General features: G+C 35.3%; 1 protein-coding gene across 1 annotated transcript in view; it reads right to left on the bottom strand.

Annotated features, from left to right (window-relative positions):
• LOC138696232 (uncharacterized) overlaps nucleotides 1-23,385 on the bottom strand; it is a 143,953-nt gene that overhangs the window by 13,073 nt on the left and 107,495 nt on the right. Inside the window, exon 2 of the mRNA XM_069820905.1 lies at nucleotides 2,969-3,116. Within this exon, the coding sequence (XP_069677006.1) occupies nucleotides 2,969-3,116 (148 nt within the window). The remainder of the gene's footprint in view (nucleotides 1-2,968; nucleotides 3,117-23,385) is intronic.

The raw sequence follows: 23,385 nt of genomic DNA, 5'->3' as shown, positions 1-23,385 counted from the left end.
CGAGGGAAAAATTGTTCCGGGGCCGGGTATCGAATCCGGGACCTTTGGTTAAACGTACCAACGCTCTCCCACTGAGCTACCCGGGAACTCTACCCGACACCGATCCAATTTTTCCCTCTATATCCACAGACCTGAAAGTGGGCTGACAACCGTCAAGCAACCAACATTTGAGTGCACACAAACTCTGTGTGACTTTAAATTGTTGTTTTCTGTTACGTGCAGTGACGTATATTATGCAAATTAAGCTTTCAGGAATAACTCCCTGTAAAGTTAATTTGAATAATTTCGAGGGAAAAATTGTTCCGGGGCCGGGTATCGAATCCGGGACCTTTGGTTAAACGTACCAAAGCTCTCCCACTGATCTACCCGGGAACTCTACCCGACACCGATCCAATTTTTCCCTCTATATCCACAGACCTCAAAGTGGGCTTGACAAACGTCAAGCAACCAACATTTGAGTGCACACTAACTCTGTGTGACTTTAAATTGTGGTTTTCTGTTACGTACAGTGACGTGTATTATGCAAATTAAGCTTTCAGGAATAACTCCCTGTAAAGTTAATTTGAATAATTTCGAGGGAAAAATTGTTCCGAGGCCGGGTATCGAACCCGGGACCTTTGGTTAAACGTACCAACGCTCTCCCACTGAGCTACCCGGGAACTCTACCAGACACCGATCCAATTTTTTCCCTCTATATCCACAGACCTCAAAGTGGGCTGACAACCGTCAAGCAACCAACATTTGAGTGCACACTAACTCTGTGTGACTTTAAATTGTGGTTTTCTATTACGTGCAGTGACGTGTATTATGCAAATTAAGCTTTCAGGAATAACTCCCTGTAAAGTTAATTTGAATAATTTCGAGGGAAAAATTGTTCCGGGGCCGGGTATCGAAACCGGGACCTTTGGTTAAACGTACCAACGCTCTCTCACTGAGCTGCCCGGGAACTGAAAGCTTAATTTGCATAATACACGTCACTGTACGTAACAGAAAACCACAATTTAAAGTCACACAGAGTTAGGGTGCACTCAAATGTTGGTTGCTTGACGGTTGTCAGCCCACTTTGAGGTCTGTGGATATAGAGGGAAAAATTGGATCGGTGTCGGGTAGAGTTCCCGACCCCGGAACAATTTTTTCCTCGAAATTATTCAAATTAACTTTACAGGGAGTTATTCCTGAAAGCTTAATTTGCATAATACACGTCACTGTACGTAACAGAAAACCACAATTTAAATTCACACAGAGTTAGTGTGAGCTCAAATGTTGGTTGCTTGACGGTTGTCAGCCCACTTTCAGGTCTGTGGATATAGAGGGAAAAATTGGATCGGTGTCGGGTAGAGTTCCCGGGTAGCTCAGTGGGAGAGCGTTGGTACGTTTAACCAAAGGTCCCGGGTTCGATACCCGGCCCCGGAACAATTTTTCCCTCGAAATTATTCAACATTTCTTCATCATTAGAATGAAGCATCGTTGTACCTGAATCTGTATGAACACTGTGATATGAATCTAAGGTTGAAAATAGTATATCTCCTCATAACCGACCTCTTTATTACGCATTATCCAAATCTGCTGCTTGTTTTTCTGACTGCTGTGAACGATCAAGTTTCAAGTTTGTTAGTTTTCCGCGTTCGCAGAGTGACTGAATAAATATAATAAATTACATTAACATCTGTTAATAAAATGGGTGGAAAAGGCTAAGGTAATGTCTTCATCGGAACATTGCTTCAAGGACTTGGTTTACGTAATTGATAGGGATATGTACTTGTTATGAATAACACTCAATCTGTGTAGTTTGAATGCACTTCTCAATAACAGGCATTTTTTGCTTTCCGACGTAACTTACAGCTCCGTGTGTAATGAATAAATGAAGTTCTATTGTAATAAATACGACCTCAGAGAGTTCAGTATAATGGTATGATAAAGTGAATTTACATGTTCAAATTTTGATCTGTTTGTAGAAAACAAAGTTAAAAAGTAACTAAACTGTCTAAAGAGAGGTAAATTACGGAATATTATATTTTACAAATGTAGTCTATTTAGTCTACGACGCATCGATAGTTTTTGTATCATGTAGAAATGTAAGTAGTGGCTGATTTATTCAGAGACATGTAGGTAAGCCATGTCATTACAGGATTTTTTTGTTTTATCAAGGAAGTTCACCGTACTGAATTCTGAATTAAACATATTTTATCCTCTTTCTCTTTATACAGAGTGTTAAAAAGTGTGGAATATTACTCATAACTTCTTAAATTTTAATTTTACAAAAAAAAAAAAAAGTATTATACAAAAGCTGTTTGAGATGAACCATACAATATGATACCAGTGTTCGAAAAAAGTTATTCAGACATACAGAATGGGACAGTAAACTTTATTTTTTTAAACGACACCCTATATTAAAAATTATATATCCCGAATCTTCATTAAATTTTACGTATGAATGTGTAGAAATATTACCCATTCACTCGTTTTGTGTCTTTTAAGTATTTATTAAACTTGTTTCATGGACTTCAAACTTCAGACAAATAAGTATGTAAAATCATGTTGAGTAGGCTATAAAATTAAACAAAACACTATTACTAACAAAACTTTACAAAAGATGCTCAAAATGAGAACTATTTACAACCAAACAATGTCCCAGTCTATCACAAAAACTATTATTATTATTATTATTATTATTATTATTATTATTATTATTATTATTATTATTATTATTATTATTATTATTATTATATGAAATTTCATTATGTGATTATACTAATATTAATATCATAAATTTACGGACTTTCGGCTCTCGCTGGCCATCTGAAATCCATCACTGAAGCAGAGTACCTACTTTGCGGTGTAAGGAGGGCATGGACGGGGGTTTCTCCGTTCCCATGCATTACCCTATGAGCTGACCTAGGTCTACACCTCATTCTTGTGTACACATTTTCTACTCCACTACATTGCACTCTCGTGTGTGTTTACTTACTGGGTCCTGCAATCTATGAGCAGTGCCATAGTGAAGAGTAATATCACAGTCACAACCACGCCGAGGATCACTCCTACAAGAACTACTGCGTTGCTGTCCTGCAGGACTAGAGTCGAAGAGTCCGTTGTGTCCCACTCGTCCGATTCGTCTGCAATGCAACGAATTCAAAGTCACTTACATGGCGAGATAGATAAGATAGTTACTTGTGTCCTGGCCACATTAGGTCTACCTAATCTCTCTTCTATACATGTAAAACTGGAGCTGGCTACTTGAAGATAGTTGGAGAGGAGGTAGACGAGCTTATATAAAACTCCAGGTCTGCATATAAAAATATAGTAATTGAACAAACAACACTGAAGTAGAAGTGAGAGACGTTTGTTAGGCAACAAAGCAATAATTAGCAGAACATAGATCTACAATATCCGCACTTTTTGTCTTGTAGAGATTGGAGTTAACTTGACTGTTTTCAATTTTAACACAGGAATGTCCTGTTATACCAAATATTTTTAAATGACAAAATATAAACTGAATAAATTCTCTTACATTTACAGTACTCAATAAAAAATTGTCATTTTCAATAAAAATTTTAAAAAGTTCATGTAAATTAAAAATCGTTAAACATCCCATAAAAATTGCAGGTTCTTTCACGTAGTAGATGCTTAGGAAACGGGTAATGGAGAGAGGTAAAATTAACGTTTTTTTTATTACAGGGGAGGACTTGAAGGCTTATACCGCAGTCTTGGGCTTATTGTGCTTTTTTCATTTGATAGAGATTTTCAGTTCATAGGATCGCATTCCTGTCGTATCGTGATTCAGTGTTTGGTGCCATCTACCGATTCAGCTACACAGCACAGCCCACGATTAAGCTCTTCAACTGCCATACGTCCCCTTGAGATTCTGCAGCCTTCTGGATTGATATCTGTATGCAAATCAACGGTACTGCATCCTATATTGATCTGAAGACCGTGTTCCTGTAGGTATCGTGAAGCACTTTTTCGTGCATCTATCGATTCAGCTACACATCACTCAGTTCCGATGGAGTCCGCTACGAAAGCTCGTACGTTCCCCTGGGACTTCTACAGCTTCCTCAGATCGATAGAATCTTTTAGCAAATCACAGTGCTACATTCTGCTGCATCTTCTATCGGTGTGAAACTATTGAAAGATGATAGATGAAAGATGAATGATTCCGAGCTCGAACGCCGAAATTTACCCAGAAATTCTGCTTCAATTGGTTGAGGGAGAAAAATCTAAAAAAACATAACCATAATATTTTTAATCCGGACTCATTCCGTTTCACAATCAACATGCTAACTGGTACCTCACAGGGGTAACAGGGCCCCTTAAACTATACTATTTCTAAATGAAAGAAGATATCTTACTTTTCGTGATTATAAAATACTTGTTTCAGAGAAAACACAAGTTTTCTTTTCATGTTTGAGCATGCAGCGTCTTACAAATGACAGGGAATAGGGACCGGATTGATAAATTTTAACTATTTTTTCCCTTGCTTCTAAACTCATAAATTCTTTGATAGTTTTCCGAATCATGGCCATAAGAGTCATAATGTAAATTCTGTTGGACCTGAAAAAACCTAAATTAGACCTTAAGAACTAAAGAAAATCTAAATCATAATTAATACATATTTTTCTATATTTACTGCGTTTTATATAAATATATTTAGAAATGTTGATACATTTTATAATTTTTATTCTCTTCTACACTGGAGAAAGTAACCCAATATGCTATCTTTACCCGTTCAGTCTTTTTTTTTTAATACGGTTAACAGGGAATTCCATCTTTCTTTGTATAAGGGGCCGTCCTTCAGAGGCTTCACTCTTTCAAGAGCATTGATTGGGACTGTATGTATTTTGGAATTTCAGCTGATTGCAGATATGACATGCCAGTAGAAGGGTATGAAGTGACTAAACTTTCTCTTGAGATGAATGAACTTCGAAAAAGTCGCATTGTTTAAATTCGTGAAGTTTTCGACATGCTTGCTAATAGAAAAGTCTGATCTTGCATATGCGGGTACGGACTGTGAAATTTTCTGAAGTTCTGTGCAGTCTATCTTATTCTTATGCTTCCGGTGTTAACATTGAATTTTTATATTTTGTGTTTTGTTAAGCTATGTCAAAACAAGTGAAATCACATTTATTACAACAGTGGATTGGAAATGATTCCATCTTTACCACTGTGGGAAAAGTTATGTCATTTAAAATTGATTGTAAAGCGTACATCTTTAACAATCGGGCAATTTTTGTGACCCCTTTCACAGTTTGGACAAAAAAAATCTTAAAAAAAAAAACTATTTCACCTATTTCCATAACTTAAAATGAACTTCTTAAAAACCTAAAAATCCGGTCCCTAACAGAGAAATGTTGTATTGACATGCTGCCGTTACAAGAACCAGCCAGATAGATTGTTGCAAAATGCGTAAAATGTATGGGGAATTGACGTCTTCGTGACGACGAATTTTTCATTCCTTAGGAGAGCGTCATGTAGGCTGTTATGTTATAACATGGATGAGAATTAATTCCGCCAAAGCAAGTCCCAAATCCTGTCAAGAAATGGGGAGGTGGAGGAGAGTAATTAAAATTCACTGACACAGGTAGCTTCTGCCGACAATACCTTATAAAGGACCGCTTGCACAGAGTTAGGCGTACGTGCAAAGACTCTATGGCAGAGAAGAATAATGACCTCTTATTTGGCAATTCTGGCGGAAGTGGCGCCTTCCTTTGTGTGTAGTTCAAATGGGAAGTCACATCTGAAGACTTAAGACGCCAGCTCCATCATCAAACTCGTTTAAAAATTCAACCTCAATTTCCTCAAATGAGAAGAGACCATTATGAATGAGGCAGATGAAACGAACCTGAGACCTCATATCGTGGTGGTGGTCAGATATGCATGTATTTTCTCTCCAACAGACAATATCACACGCAATCTGCACTGCTACAGAATTAAATAATTATATCATAATTTCTCTTCATCTAGTTTTCTTCGACAACATGTTACAGATTGAATTTATGGAACTGTTACAACATTCCACAATTAACTAGTTTTGAGTTAGGTTGAATTATAATACAAAAGTGTGAAGTTTTGATAATTCAGTCTTTGACTTATTTATTATAGCAAAATATCAAAAAAGCTATTTTTGCTAATACATATTAGTGAACGTTTTCGCCCTTATTATGGGCATCATCAGACTAATAAGTAGATATCTATGTAAAAGTAAGTAAATCCATATCAAACATATTGAAAAAAAAGTTCAAAAGTTTAAAAACCATCAAATTAAAAAAATAACGCTTATCTACAGTACATTTGTATATTATCTAATTTACGACAAACCTGCATTTATAATTGAAGAATGTTTAATTTTGGTTTTTCACATCTTTTAACAATGTTACGTATAATTTAAGTTTTAGTCATTCTGGTTGTACATGTATCACTATTTGAGTGATCATACACACTCATTGTCAACGTATCTTGTTTCATAGTCAATTTCACTCCACACTGTGCTCTTCCATCCACGTTTATTACATTATTTTATGATTTCAGGTATATTTTATTCGTCTACGGTTTTTCCAAATATTTAATGACATAATTCTTTGCAGACATTTTTTTGTAGATTTTGTAAAAAGTATACATATTTAATTTTTTCCCCATTGCCAAATAAACAAGATAAACAAGTGGTTACTTCCAGGTTTTTTTCCACATTAATACAATTACTGCGTAAAGTATAAATCTTCCCATAACCAACATAATGAAGATAGAAAAGCGTGTATTTCGTGAAATTTCTTAACTCATTTCATATAGACAATTTTTTAGTAGGTATCCATAATTTCAATATATTTTACGTGTAATTCTTGTTAATTATTTTTAATAATTTATTTTTTAATTTGATGGTTTTTAAATCTTTTAAACTTGTTTTTTTTTTGCAATATGTTTAATATGGATTTACTTACTTTATAGAGATATCTACTTATTAGTCTGATGTTGCCCATAATAAGGGCGAAAACTAATATGTATTAGCAAAAATAACTTTTTTGATATTTTGCTGTAATAAATAAGTCAAAGACTGAACTATCAAAATGTTACATTTTTGTATTATCATTATATGACTATTGGAATGCACATAAAAATGAATTCGAAATTGAAATTTAGGCTGAATTAGCTTAGATCATAGGTTTATTTAAAGTTCAGCTATCTGACCAATATTTTCATTCGATCCTCAATTCAATGTTCGCATATATGAATGTGGATATTGTCATACTTAGTTTTCATAGTTTCACTTCACTGATTCCTCTCATGTAAAGTATCGTAGAGGAAGACTTGAGACGCAGTATGCTACAAAAAGAGTTGAAGTTTTAGTTACTGAAGAATCGACAAATCAATTGAAATTAAAATGTGCTATGTTGTAACTTCATCCATTCGGTTACAAATCCTTCATTTTCTATTTTATTTTCGTGTGTTAATTAACGACGCTGTATCAACTGCTAGGTTATTTAGCGTTACTGGAATTGATGATAGCGAAGTGGTTTTTGGCGACATAAGGCCGGGGATTTGCCATGAGATTACATAACATTCCTCTTATAATTATTGGAGGGGTGACCTAAGAAAAAATACAACAGTCGGTCCAAGCGGGAATCGAACTCATGCCTGACCACAGCTTCGGATCAGAAAGCAAACTCATGTCTATAGCCTGAGCTTCACTCATAGCCTTATTAGTTTTAAATACTAGATTTTTTAAAATAAAAACTCGAATGTACGCAATCTGAAGTTACGTAAGTTTCGCGGGACCTCTCAATTGAATAATAATTGGGTATATATTATGACTGAATTATTATGAGAAAGGGACAGATATGACCAAAAGATCTATTTTTTTTATTACACTAAGGATAAGTACAAACGAGAGAGATATTTATGATACTGCAAAAAATATACTTCGAGGTTTTACATAAATAAACGTTTTCAACATCTCCGATACAAAACAAAAGGAAAAGTGGTTTTCAGCATGCCATCTGTGTACAGAGACTTCTAGAAATTATTGGTCTGGTTTTCATATTCTGTATCTTGTCAGTTTATCGGAAAATACTACATATGAAATGTACTGTTTTAAATAAAATATCCGTGTGTTTTAGTTAGCAGAGTATAAAATAAACCACATAGGGTTGAAAGCTGACTTGGCAACACTGGAAGTAAAGTGAATAGAATTGCAAACTACCGCTAGTCAGCTGTTCTGGAGCGCCTCAGAATACTCGCTACTACACGTCCAAGTTGGACTTCCTGCTGCAAGGTTACGAGTTGTGACGTAGATGTTGAGATGTTGTGGTAACACGTCATGGGCGGCTTCTTCGCGCTTTAGAAGTCTGGGACACTGACCTTCTTCAGTAACTTCTATCTCACACGTTCGTGGTTTCCACGAGAGCCGTGAATGCAGATTGCTCCACAAGATTAAAACACTACGAAGCGTTCTTTCTTTCAGATCCAAACACATGCAGTACGGTACCGTGTATAACCTCTAATAATACAGACACTTAAAGACAGAAACAGATTACTATAGATGAAATTTTACGGTAAATTGTTTTGGCTAAGGTAGTAGTGCATTCGGTTCCAAATTCAACGAAAATGGATTGGATTCCCAGCAAGAAACCAGAAATGCATATTTTACTAGGGGAATGTTGATTCCCACATAATATATGATTTGATATGCAATATATTATTTTTAAGCAGTCTTAGTCTAACTAAATACAGTAAGTTATTGATACGATTCAGAAACATTTTTAGCATTATAAACTAAAACTCAGAAGGTGCTTAAAAAAAAAAAAAAAAAAAAAAAGGCAGCTATAGAAGTCTGGGACACTGACCTTCTTCAGTAACTTCTATCTCACACGTTAGTGGTTTCCACGAGAGCCGTGAATGCAGATTGCTCCACAAGATTAAAACACTACGAAGCGTTCTTTCTTTCAGATCCAAACACTTGCAGTACGGTACCGTGTATAACCTCTAATAATACAGACACTTAAAGACAGAAACAGATTACTATAGATGAAATTTTACGGTAAATTGTTTTGGCTAAGGTAGTAGTGCATTCGGTTCCAAATTCAACGAAAATGGATTGGATTCCCAGCAAGAAACCAGAAATGCATATTTTACTAGGGGAATGTTGATTCCCACATAATATATGATTTGATATGCAATATGTTATTTTTAAGCAGTCTTATGGCCGGTTTCACCAACCTTTGTTATCATTATAACGTCTCGTTAAATAATTTAATGACACGTTAGTCAGTTTTTGTGTTTCACCAAGTATCATTATTGCTAACGCATCTTTAAATTCATCGTTAATTTATTAGGACCTATTCGTCGCGTTAAAACAGTGACGATGCGTTAAGAAGTCAACAACATGGCGGACGTAATTATTCGGTGGTGAAGTTCTTTATTTAGAACTTAAACATAAAGACGAACTTATATGTTGTAATAACACTCGGAATAATAATTTTGAAGATTTAAGTGATAAAGAATTCCACGAAAGCTACACATTAAGGAAATAAGTAGTAAGAATGATTCTAGAAGAAACTGAATACCGGTATACTGTACAGGTTAGAATACGACAGATAGAAATCACCCACTTAACGCCTCTTCAACAGATTCTTCTCGCTTTATGATAACGTTGCGGGAAGTTTTGAAATAATAATTGATGGTATGAACGGGGTATCAAAAGCTGTATTGTCTAGATATGTGAATATAATATCAGACGTACATCAACATTACAATAGTCATTATTTCTATAGGCCTAATAAGCTTATAGCTAAATTTTCTGTTGTCACAGACAACATAGATTGTGTACATGTCCCAATCGTATATTCTGGCAGTAATATAGCCAAAAGATTCTGCAATAGAAGATCCTGTTTTTCATTCAATATTCAAACAATTGCATAGGCCTATGTAAAGCTCCGCATAGAAAAATTGTGGCTAAACTAGCGCTGTGGTAGTTTCCTTCGTACTTTGCTTATACACCTTGCACATACGAATCTGTGACAGGTTACGTTTGATTAGTTTAGGTTTTTGTTATGCCTTGCATATACGATCAACTGCATTACCACAAAAAAATCACTTATAAATTCAACGATTTTCACTTCTGAAACCAGCAGAACTACCGCAGCGCTAGTTTATTGAAATTGTAATAGGTTAGAATACGACAGATAGGAATCACCCACTTAACGCCTCTCCAACAGATTCTTCTCGGTTTAAGATAATGTAACGGTCTACACGGATAGCACAACATTCCAAAGGAGGATGCCTTTTAAATGAAAAGGGTGCAAAGAGATTTTCTTTTAGGAGACATTGGATACCCCTTAAAAACCAATTTAAAGACACCTCTCCTGAATCCTGCCACACAAGCATGGCAAAATTGTTACAGGGTACTAATAAATTTGCATGAAATACAGTGGAAAAGTAGTATGCAATTTATGGAAGAGCGATTTCCCGTCCTAAATTTAGGCCTAATATAACTGCTTAGAATGCTTTGTATATAATTAATTGTGCCATCAGTTTGAAGCTGTCGACCTTATAGTCCGCTAAATTTTCTCAGATTTCCTTTAGAAATTACAATTTAACTGCTCTACATTCCTACTATTTACATTTGGAAGCATCTGTATTTTTGTTTTTAATTGCGGTATGACAACATATTGTATTTAGGAAATGTTCTTAAAATTACTGCCTCTTACCCGTTTGTTTATGATTGTTTCCTCATGCCAAACAAAGTCAGCCATGATAGGCCTATTATGTAACCAATGAAATTCGCGATTTCGAAGCCATGGTCGTATGAAAAACAAAACATGCAAGATACATGTACAAAATCCCCTCGTTAGCAAACGCTTGTTAATTTTAAAGATACGAGGCTTGGTGAAACCGTCAACTTTTAAAGATCCCGTTAAAATTAAACGATCCATTTGTTGACAAGTCGTTTGTGCTGATTTAAAGAAGCTTGGTGAAACCGGCCATTAGTCTAACTAAATACAGTAAGTTATTGATAAGATTCAGAAACATTTTTAGCATTATAAACTAAAACTCAGAAGGTGCTTAAAAAAAAAAAGGCAGCTATACACTGATTCTAGCACATCATTAACATTATAAGTCTGGAATTTCCTTCATTTCAAGGCCTGTTTAAGGTTTGGAAACCGGGAATAGTCCAGGAATGCAAAACTGTGCTCCAATTGAAGCATGCGTCATAACCCGGAACACGTAATTCATCCCTTCCCTTCAACTCTCGCGTCATTGTACGGTTGGGGGAGAGGAGAAAAGAGAACAGTGTGTAGGTCAAACGTCACACAAAAGTCATTGAAGGCTCCAGCCTTGTGGATGGAGAACGAACTCTTTCCCCATGTTTCTACCCCTCTCTTCCCCAGTTCTGTAAATCTGTAATAGTCTATTGACCAAAATCTGGTATAGGCCTATATAGTAGATAACACATTAGTTCAAATTCAGTTTTCCAGTGTTACTTGAATTAAAAATATTGGGTTTATGCAGAGGTTCGTAACATTTTTTGCTGCGACAAAAGTGCTTATTTGAGATGAATAGACAGAAATTAATCAAATCAATAACATACTCTCCTACATTATCTATGACTCTCTGTAAACGCTGAGGTAGTTTCTCGATTCCGCGTCTAAAGAAATCTGCTGGTTTGGAGTTAAAGAAGTCAAACCAGGTTTGTAAAGCATCTTCGTTGAAGATTGTTGGATAGAGAACGAGGGCACAAGATCGGGAGAACACGGGGAATGTGGAATCACTCCCAACCCAAGCTCATGAAGGCTGCTTTCGTCATATTAGCGGAGTGCGAGCGTGCGTTATCGTGTTGCAGCAGCACTTGATGCAGTCTTCCCGGTCGTTTTTCTTCAATTGCGGCTGCAAGGCGTTTGAGTTGTTGGCAGAAATGTCAGCAGTTATGGTTATATTTCTGGGAAGTAATTCGTAGTATACGACGCCTTCTTCATCCCACTAGACGCATATCATGGATGGACACTAACATTTGTACGGGGTGTGTTGAAACGACAGAACCATTTCCTTGCAGTGGTTTCTCCGATGACATTCTCTCAGTGCACTGCATAAGTGTTTCGAGCTGCTTTTGCACCTATTAAACTCAAAAAGAAAAATAATTATATCGGATGTGTTCGTTTTTTTCCACTTGACATTCCATTTTCTTCAGCCCACAAATAGCACAAACTTTCTTCAAATTCGCAAAATTCAAGGTGTATTTACAAGCCCAACACTCCAAGCAACAAATGAAAAATGACAAACTATAAACAATCTCCTAACCACGCGATGTTATGACGAACAAAAACGCCACGAACTTAATGCATCAACCTTATACCACAGTCTAGTATATACAGTCACGAAGCTTGAGTTTATGAAGGTACTAGGAACAATAGACTGTGCAGGTACTATTACGCATTGCCTGTAATGAGGCGATAGTAGCGATTCTAGTGGTTAGCAACTATCTATGGATGTATATTTACTACGTTTGAGCTTCGTGACTATATACTAGAATGTGCTTATACTGTGTTGAAGGATGACTCCTTTGCTCAGCTTTTGCCGCCTCTTGAGCTTTATTAATTGAAGTTGTTTTAGAAGATTAGAATAATGTCCAACATTGATAGTGGTACCTTGTCCAAGAAATGAACCATGATACTTTCTTCTGCATCACAAAAAATTAAGTCGTAACCTTTGCAGCAGTTTTCTGCGTTCGAAAATTTTTAGGTAAAACAGATGGAAGCTTTTACTCTTTTCATACATTTTCTTCTTAAACTTAAGGATTAAGTGCTGAATACATCTTTTATATTATAAAAGTTTTGTTTCATCTCCGAAGAAAAGTAATGCATCTAAAGGCAACACTTCCGCTCTTCTCAAATCTGATTAGCGTTAGAACCCATATAATATCCTATATAATAATGTAGCAACAGACTTGAAAATTTCTATAAACAATCGGAAAAGATAACAAAAAACAAAAGTGAAAATATCATTCATGAAATCCATTACCACCTGTGATGGGGATGGGCCCACCTCATATGAGTAATAGTTACATTTTCCTTATGTTGTGATTCTATTATAAAATTAATTCCGTGTTTCTGCCCAAGAACAGGTCCTTCACTGCAAATCCAGCAGTCTCCAATTTTTTCTCTTTTCCGCCTTCCTCTTACTCTCCGCATATGATCCATATATTAAGTTTATATGTTGTTCTGTTATGAATATAAGTATGTCGTAGGATCAAGTTTCAAGAAAGACCTCCTGGCGAAGACAAAGAGGTAGTTAAATATAGATATTTATTTAGAACACTCTGTCAGTGTCCCGTTTCATATCCTGTTAAATACAAACGGAATTTGTTTCTAATGAAAGCGAATTTGAGATAAACTATAGATTAGCGTCGTGAATTACAGGTGCTATGTTCTGTTAGTTGTTGAGTATGGCGAAGTTCGATATTCGTCTATGTTCGCTCAACAGAAGGAAGCTTGTCGTGTTTATTCCACCTTGTTATAAAAATATTCGCAGTCTTTCACTCCCACCCTTCATGTTTTAACATGTTAAGATTTTAGCACAGATTTGCGATTAGCTTTTGATATAAATAGTTTAATTAATTAAAAATGTGTATCAGTCTAATGACTTGTCTAATAATTACAAAAACAAATATTATAACATATAATTGCTTTTATTCTAAATATTTTTTATGCAAACGTTTTCGCCTATTGGCATCATCAGGCTGTAAATTACAATATCTAAATGTTTATGCATGTCAGTGTTTGCTTACAATAATGATTAACAATAAAATACTACATGGAAGAGATTGACAATAACATAAAAACTACTAAAGCAATAGTTGCATCATCATTTGTTATAATACTACATTTGAATAACAACTGATGTAAAATGGATGAAGCATATATGCTTATGTATTTCCTCTAATAGTTTAAATCAAGAGTTTCCCTTATTGAAGGAAGATGACACAACAAACAAAGTGGAATGTACTGTACGCTGTGCCGTTCAGTTTTCTCTATTGGACATGGAGGACAATCTAATATCACGTAGCACGTAAAGTTCCACTTTCCAGTACATTTTCTGCTTTACTTCCTTGCCCCTCTAATACTTCCCCTTCTTTTGTGTTGCCTTCACTAATCTTTGAAATCCTCACCCTGACTTCTCTTAATTCCTACATCGCTTCATTATTTCATTTCTTACCTTTACACTAGATTCTTACACATTACATTATTTAATTCACCGTCTCCTAGCTTGAGTAGTGGATTTAGCAATTCGTAACGATTATAATGCATAGGATAGCTTTTCCATACGTTTGTTCAGATGAAGATGTAAATACAGGGTGATTCACGTAGTTCTCCCCCGGTTTATGGAGGTGATTCCTTAGGTTATTTGGAACAAAAAATGTAAATAAATTAATAACATCACATTCATAAGTACGGAGTTACAACACATTTTCGAATGGAAATAGTGAATGAAGCGCTAGGCATGTTTGTTGCCATAACTACGTGCACGTAAATCTGGGGGTGAATGAAAGATATAGTGTATCAGGTTAAGGTGCAAACGCGCGAAGAGTTGCTTCAACGCATTCTGGATGCCGCGGCGACAATAAGGAACAGACTTGTAAAGCTGTGAATGCTACGCGTGCGGTTCAAATCCGTGCGGACCTTTGTCTTGAGATTCAGGGAGGCATTTTCGAAAATATGATTTACATCCACTCTAAATGAGAGGGACTGATATATAAAGAATCAGTTGTTTCTATTTTAACAATTTTTTGCATATTTATTAGTGATATCCTGAAATAAAACTTTTCTCTGCCGTTTTCAAATAACCGTAACTCTGTAATGATGAATGTGGTCCTATTAATTTATTTATATTTTCTGTTTTAAATAACCTCGGGAATCGCCTCCATAAACCGGAGGAGAACTTCGTGAATCACCCTGTAGATTCAACTATTTAAATGTTGTGAAGTTTGTATACTTCAATATAAATAGAAAACAGGTAGCCTATGCCTATTCTGAATAATCGACTATTGCTTTTCTCTCATTTAGAACTTACAAGCAAACATTCTCATGGGGGCAGATAAAAAGTTCATTCATTTTCTTCCATAATGTTAATAATGCCAGAACAACTGCTTATAGAAATTTTGGCCACTCGAGCGCAATTATGAGGGCCGTCCAGAAAAGTAAGCTTCCCTGGGTCGTTTACAGAAATAAAACAAATTTCCTGGAAAGATTTATTGGACCAGATATAGCAATTGGAGCTATTTTTAACACATTCCCCACCGGAAATGAGAAATTTTTCATACCATTAGATAAACTTTCGTATCTCTGTGTCGTAGAAGTCTGCCGCCTGGGATCGGAACCTATGTGTGACAGCTGTCTGCACATCTCTGTTGATCCCATGGTATGAAAAATATCTCAATTCCGGTGGGTAATATGTTGAAAAATAGCTCAAAAGTTGCTATATCTGTTCCAATAAAATATGTCCATGAAATTGTGTTTTCTTTCTGAAAACGGCTCCATGGAAACTTACTTTCGGGACGGCTCTAATAATCGTGTTCGAGTGGTCAAAATTTATATAAGCACTTGTTTTGAGATTATTAACGTGGTGGAATAAAAATAACTTTTTTATCTGTCTCCATGAGAATGTTTGCTTGTTAGATTAATACTAGAGGAAGAGGAGGAGAAATACTTCTCAAACCACATTCGTGAACAACGCTTAAATTTATGTACCTACTATTACTGGGATAGCAATTTATCTGCCGCCACAAAGCGGTAATGGCTATCGGCAGACGTGCTTCGACACGCCGCAGTGATCCAAAACGCAAATTTTGCGGGACAAACTAATAACTTTCAGCTACCTAATAACTTTCAGCTACCTAACAGATTTTTATGAAATTTTACATATTAGCTACAGGTAACATATTTGTTTTGTATACAAGCTCTTATGACGTTGGTATAAGAGGAACCACCTCTTATAGAGGGATACAATTAGACAAAATTGATAACTTTTCTCCTAACAGATTTCATGAAACTTCATACGGTAGTTATAGGTAATATATATTTGCTTCATATACAAACTCCAATTACGTTTGTATGAGGGGGAACTACTCCTTACAGGGGGCGCATTTAGGCAAAATTAGTAACTTTTCTCCTATCTAACAGATTTTAATGGAACTTTCTACAGTAGTTACAGGCTACATATTTATTTTGTATATAAACTCCGATTAGTGATTACATTTGTGTAAGAGGATCTGCCCCTTCTAGGAGGGTATATTTACACGAACGTAACAAACTTTGTGCCTAAGAGATTTTAATTTGGAAATTGAGGTTTCGATATAATCTTTTTTTTTTCTTAGTATTTCCGCAGATTGTTTCACAAATTGTAATATTATTGGGCGGCAATATCTCGTGAAGGATGTCCTTGGATTTTACATAAGTGTCTTTTCAATGGAATCTGTTTTGGTTACCTATCTCAATGGAGACACAGATGTTAGTAACATATCAGAATCTTTCGCATGCAGTTCTTCGAAAAATGCTTGCTTATAAAGAGATTAACTGGAACTCCCGTCAAACACCCATTTATGAATCTCTTGAAATGAACAGTTATCGTCATTCTTTATTGCACTAGGTATGACTTTATTTTATAAAATAATTATATAATTATTGGTCTGCGTTCAACTACTATACCCAACAATTTTTTGTAATCCTACCTCTGCCATTTTTTATGTAACGGTAATTGATTCTTCTGTAGGGTAACATTGTTTTTCAGTTCTAAAATTATATGACATATATAAAAATTTATACTTCTGTACCCCTTTGTCAGACACAATTATCGGTGTCTGGTTAGTTTGAGATTCACTAGCAATGCCAGAGCTGCTTCTGGAGTGTATGAACGAGCGTGAAGAAATGTAGGCATATCGGTAGGCTACTTCTTTTCATTGATCGAATTGTAGGTGAAATTCCAATTGTTGCTTTTTTAATAAGAGGAGACATTTCATTTACTTTCCTTGCATAATTTATCTGCGTTGCAAAAGCTAGTTCTTCTGAACTACACGAAGTAACTAATTGGATTGTCTTTGTTTCGACCTCGTACTTGTTGTAATGGAAAAGCTTTCTTCGGCAGTCACAACTTTTTCCAGGATAAATTTTCTCTAAATTTTCTTTACTATCACGATGAGAAAATAATTTAATAAATAAGCTCACTAAGCCAATGTTCATTTCGTTAAAATAACTCATGTTCTTTATTATCTTGCTCTCCAACGATAATGTAATATTTTAGTTACTATAGCATCTTTTGGGCACTCGGGAAGCTTATTTGATACATAATTAACAAGCTATCGCCTTGCATTCGCTAAATTGTCTTTCGGAAGCAGAGATTGTTCTTATTCAAGTAATTTAAAATTTTAAAATTATAATTCATGTAAATTCTTATCCTTTATTTATTTTTTGTCACTTTTACAATGTTATATTCTTAACTTAGTATGTTTATGTATAAGCTATGTACTGTTTGTTTGTTTTTGTTCTTTTTCTTATTCTTTTTAAATTTTATGTGTAATTACAATTAACAGTTTAATCACAGTTGTGATTATTATTATTATTATTATTATTATTATTATTATTATTATTATTTTCTATCCAGTTTTCATTATTGGTCACACCCGACCTCAAACATTTTGCTTTTCGGTTGTTACCCAGTTACATTGTATTTGTACAATGATTTTAATATGTATTTGACTATGAGATTGGTGATCAATTTCGAATTTTGAAGAATATTCATATACGAGTATTACAGCAGTATTGTAAAATCTTTGTTATTGTATGTAATTTTTGCTTGGAATAAAAGTCTTGTTAATCTTAATCTCTTAATTACAATCGAGAAAAATTACACTACTGCACCTGGAAAGAATAGTGCTTATAATTTTCTACTTCCGTAAATCTACGCACCTTAAGAGATAATACTCGAAATGAAAAGAAAATTTCGGGAGGAAAAAAGTGTTTTTTTTTCTCTACCTTAGCCAAGTCTGCACTCAATGTTTATATTTAGGATAAAGGTTGGTAATATTGTGTTACGAGTAACATTGTGATAGTTCTTTTTGATAATTATTACAATTTTACTGAGCGAGAGGAGAACAGATTTTGTGTAGAAACTTTTCCATAAACATTCCCTTAACCCCTTCAGTCCTGAGTTTATATTAAAACAATTGAAAAAAAAAACTGGTCACAATCATTCTGGGGATCCAAAAATCCCAAATCAAGTCTTCACAGAAAATAAAAATTTGGGGGCAATTTTGATCCCTTGGGCCCCAAAATTTTTAATTTTATTTTTAATTCAGGTATACAAATGTTTCAAAAATGATATTCTCCATTTCTATCACACTGAATTTTTCAAAATATTTAAAAGTATCGAAGACATTCCAAAAAATAAAACGTACAGTACAGTATAATGTACAGTAGTGGCAAAAAAAAAAAAACCCGGACCGACCCTTGTAGCTGATTTCAGAGCCTTGTTCACAGTGACAGCACGACAGACTGGTAACTAAGACTTTAGTGGTTCGAATCCTGCCTGGGAAGGAAACTTTTTTTTGTTCCTTATTCAAATTTATTCCCAATACTTTTCGATTGCAGCGATATTTTACTACTTAATTAACTTATTATTCCCAGAATATGAATTTTACCAGCTTATTTTCTAATAGCTTTCGAAATGGGCTACGTCAGCAGTCGAAACTACAACAATTCCAATAGATTACTCGCTATCTTGTGAATGCGGGCGTGGCATGCGCAGTGGCTCATTTCGGGAAAATTTGATTATTCCGTCGGTCCGGTTTTTTTGCCACTACTGTACATCAGGCCTGCAGGGGTTAATACGTTGACGCAAAAAACCGATCTTCCTCTAGTTCAGTAAAAATGTAATAAATTCTCAAAAAAGAACTACCACAATATTACCAACCTTTATCCTATACAATATTTTGTCCCGTGTCCATTCATGCTCATTTGACGTGCTATCACAACACTAATTAAAGAAACATACAGTTTTACATATTTGAAGAACTACTTGATAGCCTACGTCGATACCAAATATGAAGGAAATTGATCACTTATAACAGTTACAGCATAAAGAAAACGACAGATTCGCGGCACTAGCTGAGTAAGAATATGGGGTAGTTGAAATATGCTACGTTACCGACCTCTTATCTTGTCCTGCAGCCACATCCGGTGATTAATATCATTGAGTGTTACTCAGTTAAGGAAAAATAATTTAAGGATTTTATTACATTTTTGACATGTTTTTTTTTTTCTAATTTGTCCTCCTAAATATGGATTTTGGACCACTGTGCGCCGGTTACGGAGACAACGTAGTACCGGTGATTCGACAAACCATAAACTATTAGTGTAAAATATTATTAGGCCTAGATATAAGCAGTTAAAACGCCTTTTGCTCATCGAAATTAAGATAGGAGGTTCTGCAACTGTGTGCCATCCGTCTGATGTTATCTCTGAAGAGTATATTGTTGTTTAGTCAACTGTTGGAATAATAATAATAATAATAATAATAATAATAATAATAATAATAATAATAATAATAATATAGTAATAATCCACGTACCTTGGAAGAACTAAAAAATAACATCCGGGAAGACATCACCTCGGTTCCTCAAAGAAAATTGCAAAGAATTATCAGTTGTTTCTTAAGCAGTTGCGAAAATGCTTCGAAAAAGGGGGCAAATTCAGTGTCACGTGTCTTAATTTTATGCAGATAAATGTTTCAACTGCTTATATTTAATGATCTACATTAATAGTTCGTGGTTTGTCTAATCACCTGTACTGCGCCGTTCCCATAAGCAGTAGATAGTTCAAGTTGCCTCTTTCCGGAAGGAAGACGTATTTTGTTCACCCATTATTTTGGAAATGGGGAAGTTATACTTGTGATATCTCTATTCCCACGGCTGTGTTGAGAATCTGTGCTAAAAGAAACGTTTCTCACGTCTTGAGCCTGAGAACGCGATTAGATTCAACTTTTACTGGAGAAGGGAAAGTGATTCAACGGAGATACGTGTTCACGGTTGTTTCCCTAGACCGGCATCCTTTCTTCTGCAACATTAGAATCTGATATCTGCAGTTGCACTACGTCGCAAGAGAAGTAAATGTATGTGAAATGATGAGCAATGCAACAATTTTAAGACTTTCTCTCTAACTTCAATACCGCGTTCACATTGAAACTCCTTCACACAGATTAGACTTTCAAATTTAACTTCTCGAAATTTAAAAAGAACCACACACGTTAAACCTTCAAGCATAAATGAGAGTCTCTGGACCAAATTTCTCCTCTCTCACGTTCTAGTAATACCCGAGTTACATACTAGGTGGCATTTGAGGCGATGAGCTTATAGAGTCCGTGGATATCTAGAGTACCGCAATCCTTTGCACCGAAAATGCCGACAAATCAGGCATTGTAATTCTAGCGCGCGTTATTTGCTGTAAACAGTTGTACAGGACATAAATGTAGTCTAACTCAGAGTCAAATATTTTTAATTTTAAGGGCCATGAACACTGGCCTAAATTGAGTTTTATTTTTAAATGTTCTATCCCAAGCTCATTGCGCTACTGTGGATATCACGGACTCTGTGAGCTTACTTGTCCCTCTGCCTCTGTCGACAAATAAGTATTAATAAATATACACGTGAAAAGGGTAGACTACAGTGTTCATATATAATGTAGCCTATTAAGTTTCTTTCATTATTTCTGAAAAGTTATGGTGTATGAATTGAACAACAGGAAGGTAGTGTCTTGGTTTATAATATGTAATATCTTTTAATATCAAGAATGACGCTAATTATTTTAATGTAATTGAGACGTAGAAATTTTGAAATTACGTCAGTTGATCATAAAATATTGTAGGAAACATTTAATAAGTAACGGTGAGTCCTTTAAATGTCCCAAATGTCAATATCATTTAAGTGTTCTGCTACGAATATCTAGAACAGAACAGCGCTCCGAGCGGCGGAATTGGCGTTACGCGGGAACCACTTTAGACCTGTATTTCAAGCGCTACCGGTATGCGCCAGCTTGCATAATCTCGTAAACAACGGTGTGAGCAATTCTGCAGACCTTCGTGTGATATTGTTTATTGTAGTGTGTGTTTGTGTTTTGTTTTATCCTGAAAAGCCATTATTTCTCAAAATTGATGACAGATGCATTTTGGAAAATAGGAAAATGATGTAGGAAAATTGACATTTCACTGAAGACTACTGTTTTTCCTCGCATCTTTCGGTTCCAAGCTTCAAAATGGGGAGGTCATTTATTAAAACCCGTTCTGCCGATTTCCCGTAATTTTCATTACCAGTTCAAATTATATAGACTACCAGTAGAGTCAGAAAGTACCCGAACTTCGGGTGGCAACGTCATGCTCTGTAGGCAACTTCTCTGCCTTGTCCGGTGTGGCGTATAGACTCAGTGTGCCGACCGATTAAAGGGGAAAGTAATGCTTGAAATGGTCTTCGATATCCATAGCCTCGTACATTTCGAGTTTATTCCTGAGGGTCGAACTGCCAGTAGAGAGACGTATGTTGCAATTTTTCGACGTCTTCGTGATGCAGTTCGACGAAAAAGACCCAATTTGTGGAAAGGACAATCATGACAATACCCCAGCACATCGGTCGCTCTTGGTAAGAGAATTCCTCGCACAACACCAAATACCTGTCCATCCACAGCCACCATGTTCTCCAGATCTTACTCCAGCAGATTTCTACCTATTTCCAAAGGTCAAATCCCTACTCAAGGGATGGGGGTTTGCATCAGCCGAAGAAGTAAAAATTCATGCGACGCGCGCTCTGCGGGAAGGGACCGAAGATGGGCTGCAGGAATGTTTGGGGAGTGATATGGACGCTGGCAGAAGTGTGTCACTGCCCAGGTGGCGTACTTTGAAGGTGGTGTCGTGTAAATGGTTGCATATCTGCAACAAAGGTATCTACACATGTTCAGTTACTTTTTTGCTCTACTGGTATAAATATAATATAATATATAATATAATATAATATGATATATAATATAATATATAGATAAGAGAGAGTTACTTCCGGTTAAATCGAAAGTAGAAAAAAAACTCTGTAATACCATTATTGAGTTCTTAGTATACAGCTATCCCCATACACAGAGTTTCATGTCCTTGAACCACATACTTCAAAAGTCATTTAGGTGGTGCGGAATTTTAACTAATCCTGTATATTTGTAAGAATTTCAAAATAAAGACATAACACGTATTTCACAACAAGTGTTTATAATATATTAATTGCAAATATTAACTTGTTTTATTGGAAGGAGGCCATGGTCTGTATTTTCTGTAATACGTATTTATCAACGAATTTTAGATTCCAGAAAGCTCAAGTATCTTTCTATAACATATCTTTTTACAGAAAAAAAATAAAATGCTATCATGCAATAAGAGAGATTCATTAGTCACAATTTGTAAATGTTTTCAGTCGGTTACGTCCAATCAGCAGTCGTGTGTATGGAATATAAGTATGTACAGTACAAATATGCAAAAGATATCAAGTTATCAAACTCTCGTGTGGAATAACGTTTCCATGCTTTATGAAACCGGAGGAAGCAAAGCAAAGTGTAAGTGATGAAAATTTAAAGTTGTAGTCCTTGGAAATGACAAATCAATAAATAAAACTTTATCATGGAGGGGGGGAGGGGTAATTACAATGCTTCATGCACATGACCATCATAATAGAGTAAGTTTAAATACAGAAGGTCACTAAATTGTTCTGCATTCTGAAGCAAAAGATAAGCTAGATGTACAAAAATCCGCACATGACATTTTATAATAATAATAATAATAATAATAATAATAATAATAATAATAATAATTTATTTTAGCTGGCAGAGTTAAGGCCGTAAGGCCTTCTCTTCACTCAACCAGCAAAAAGTGTATATACATATGCATGAACTTACAAAGAATTCAACAGTTTGATTTAGGTGAGAGTTACATGTATACAAGAGTTATTTATGAATTAATCAACAAAATACTATGAACTATTAATTAAACACTGAAATAAACTGTGTAGCAGAATTAAACTAAAATACATAGAATGTTAATATATTTCAAATGATATTTGATAATAGAAAGAGATTATTATGAGACAATTTTGAGAATGCAGCACAATCAGGATGATGTCTAAAGAAAAAAGCAACAGTGTAGTCAGTAATATTTTAAATCAGTATGATTGGAGTGAAATGCTAATAAGGTTATCTTTTAAGCTGTTCTTAAAGGTGTTTGTTGTCTTGCAGCCCCTAATACTTTGTGACAAGGAATTCCATTGACGCGAGGTGGATATTGTAAAAGATGAGGAATAACAAGATGTTCTATGAAGAGTTATATTTA

This window comes from Periplaneta americana, chromosome 3 (genome assembly GCF_040183065.1).
Source record: "Periplaneta americana isolate PAMFEO1 chromosome 3, P.americana_PAMFEO1_priV1, whole genome shotgun sequence".
Taxonomy (NCBI): Eukaryota; Metazoa; Arthropoda; class Insecta; order Blattodea; family Blattidae; genus Periplaneta; species Periplaneta americana.
Note: the sequence above shows the minus strand (reverse complement) of the source record. Positions and strands in the feature narration are given on the sequence as shown.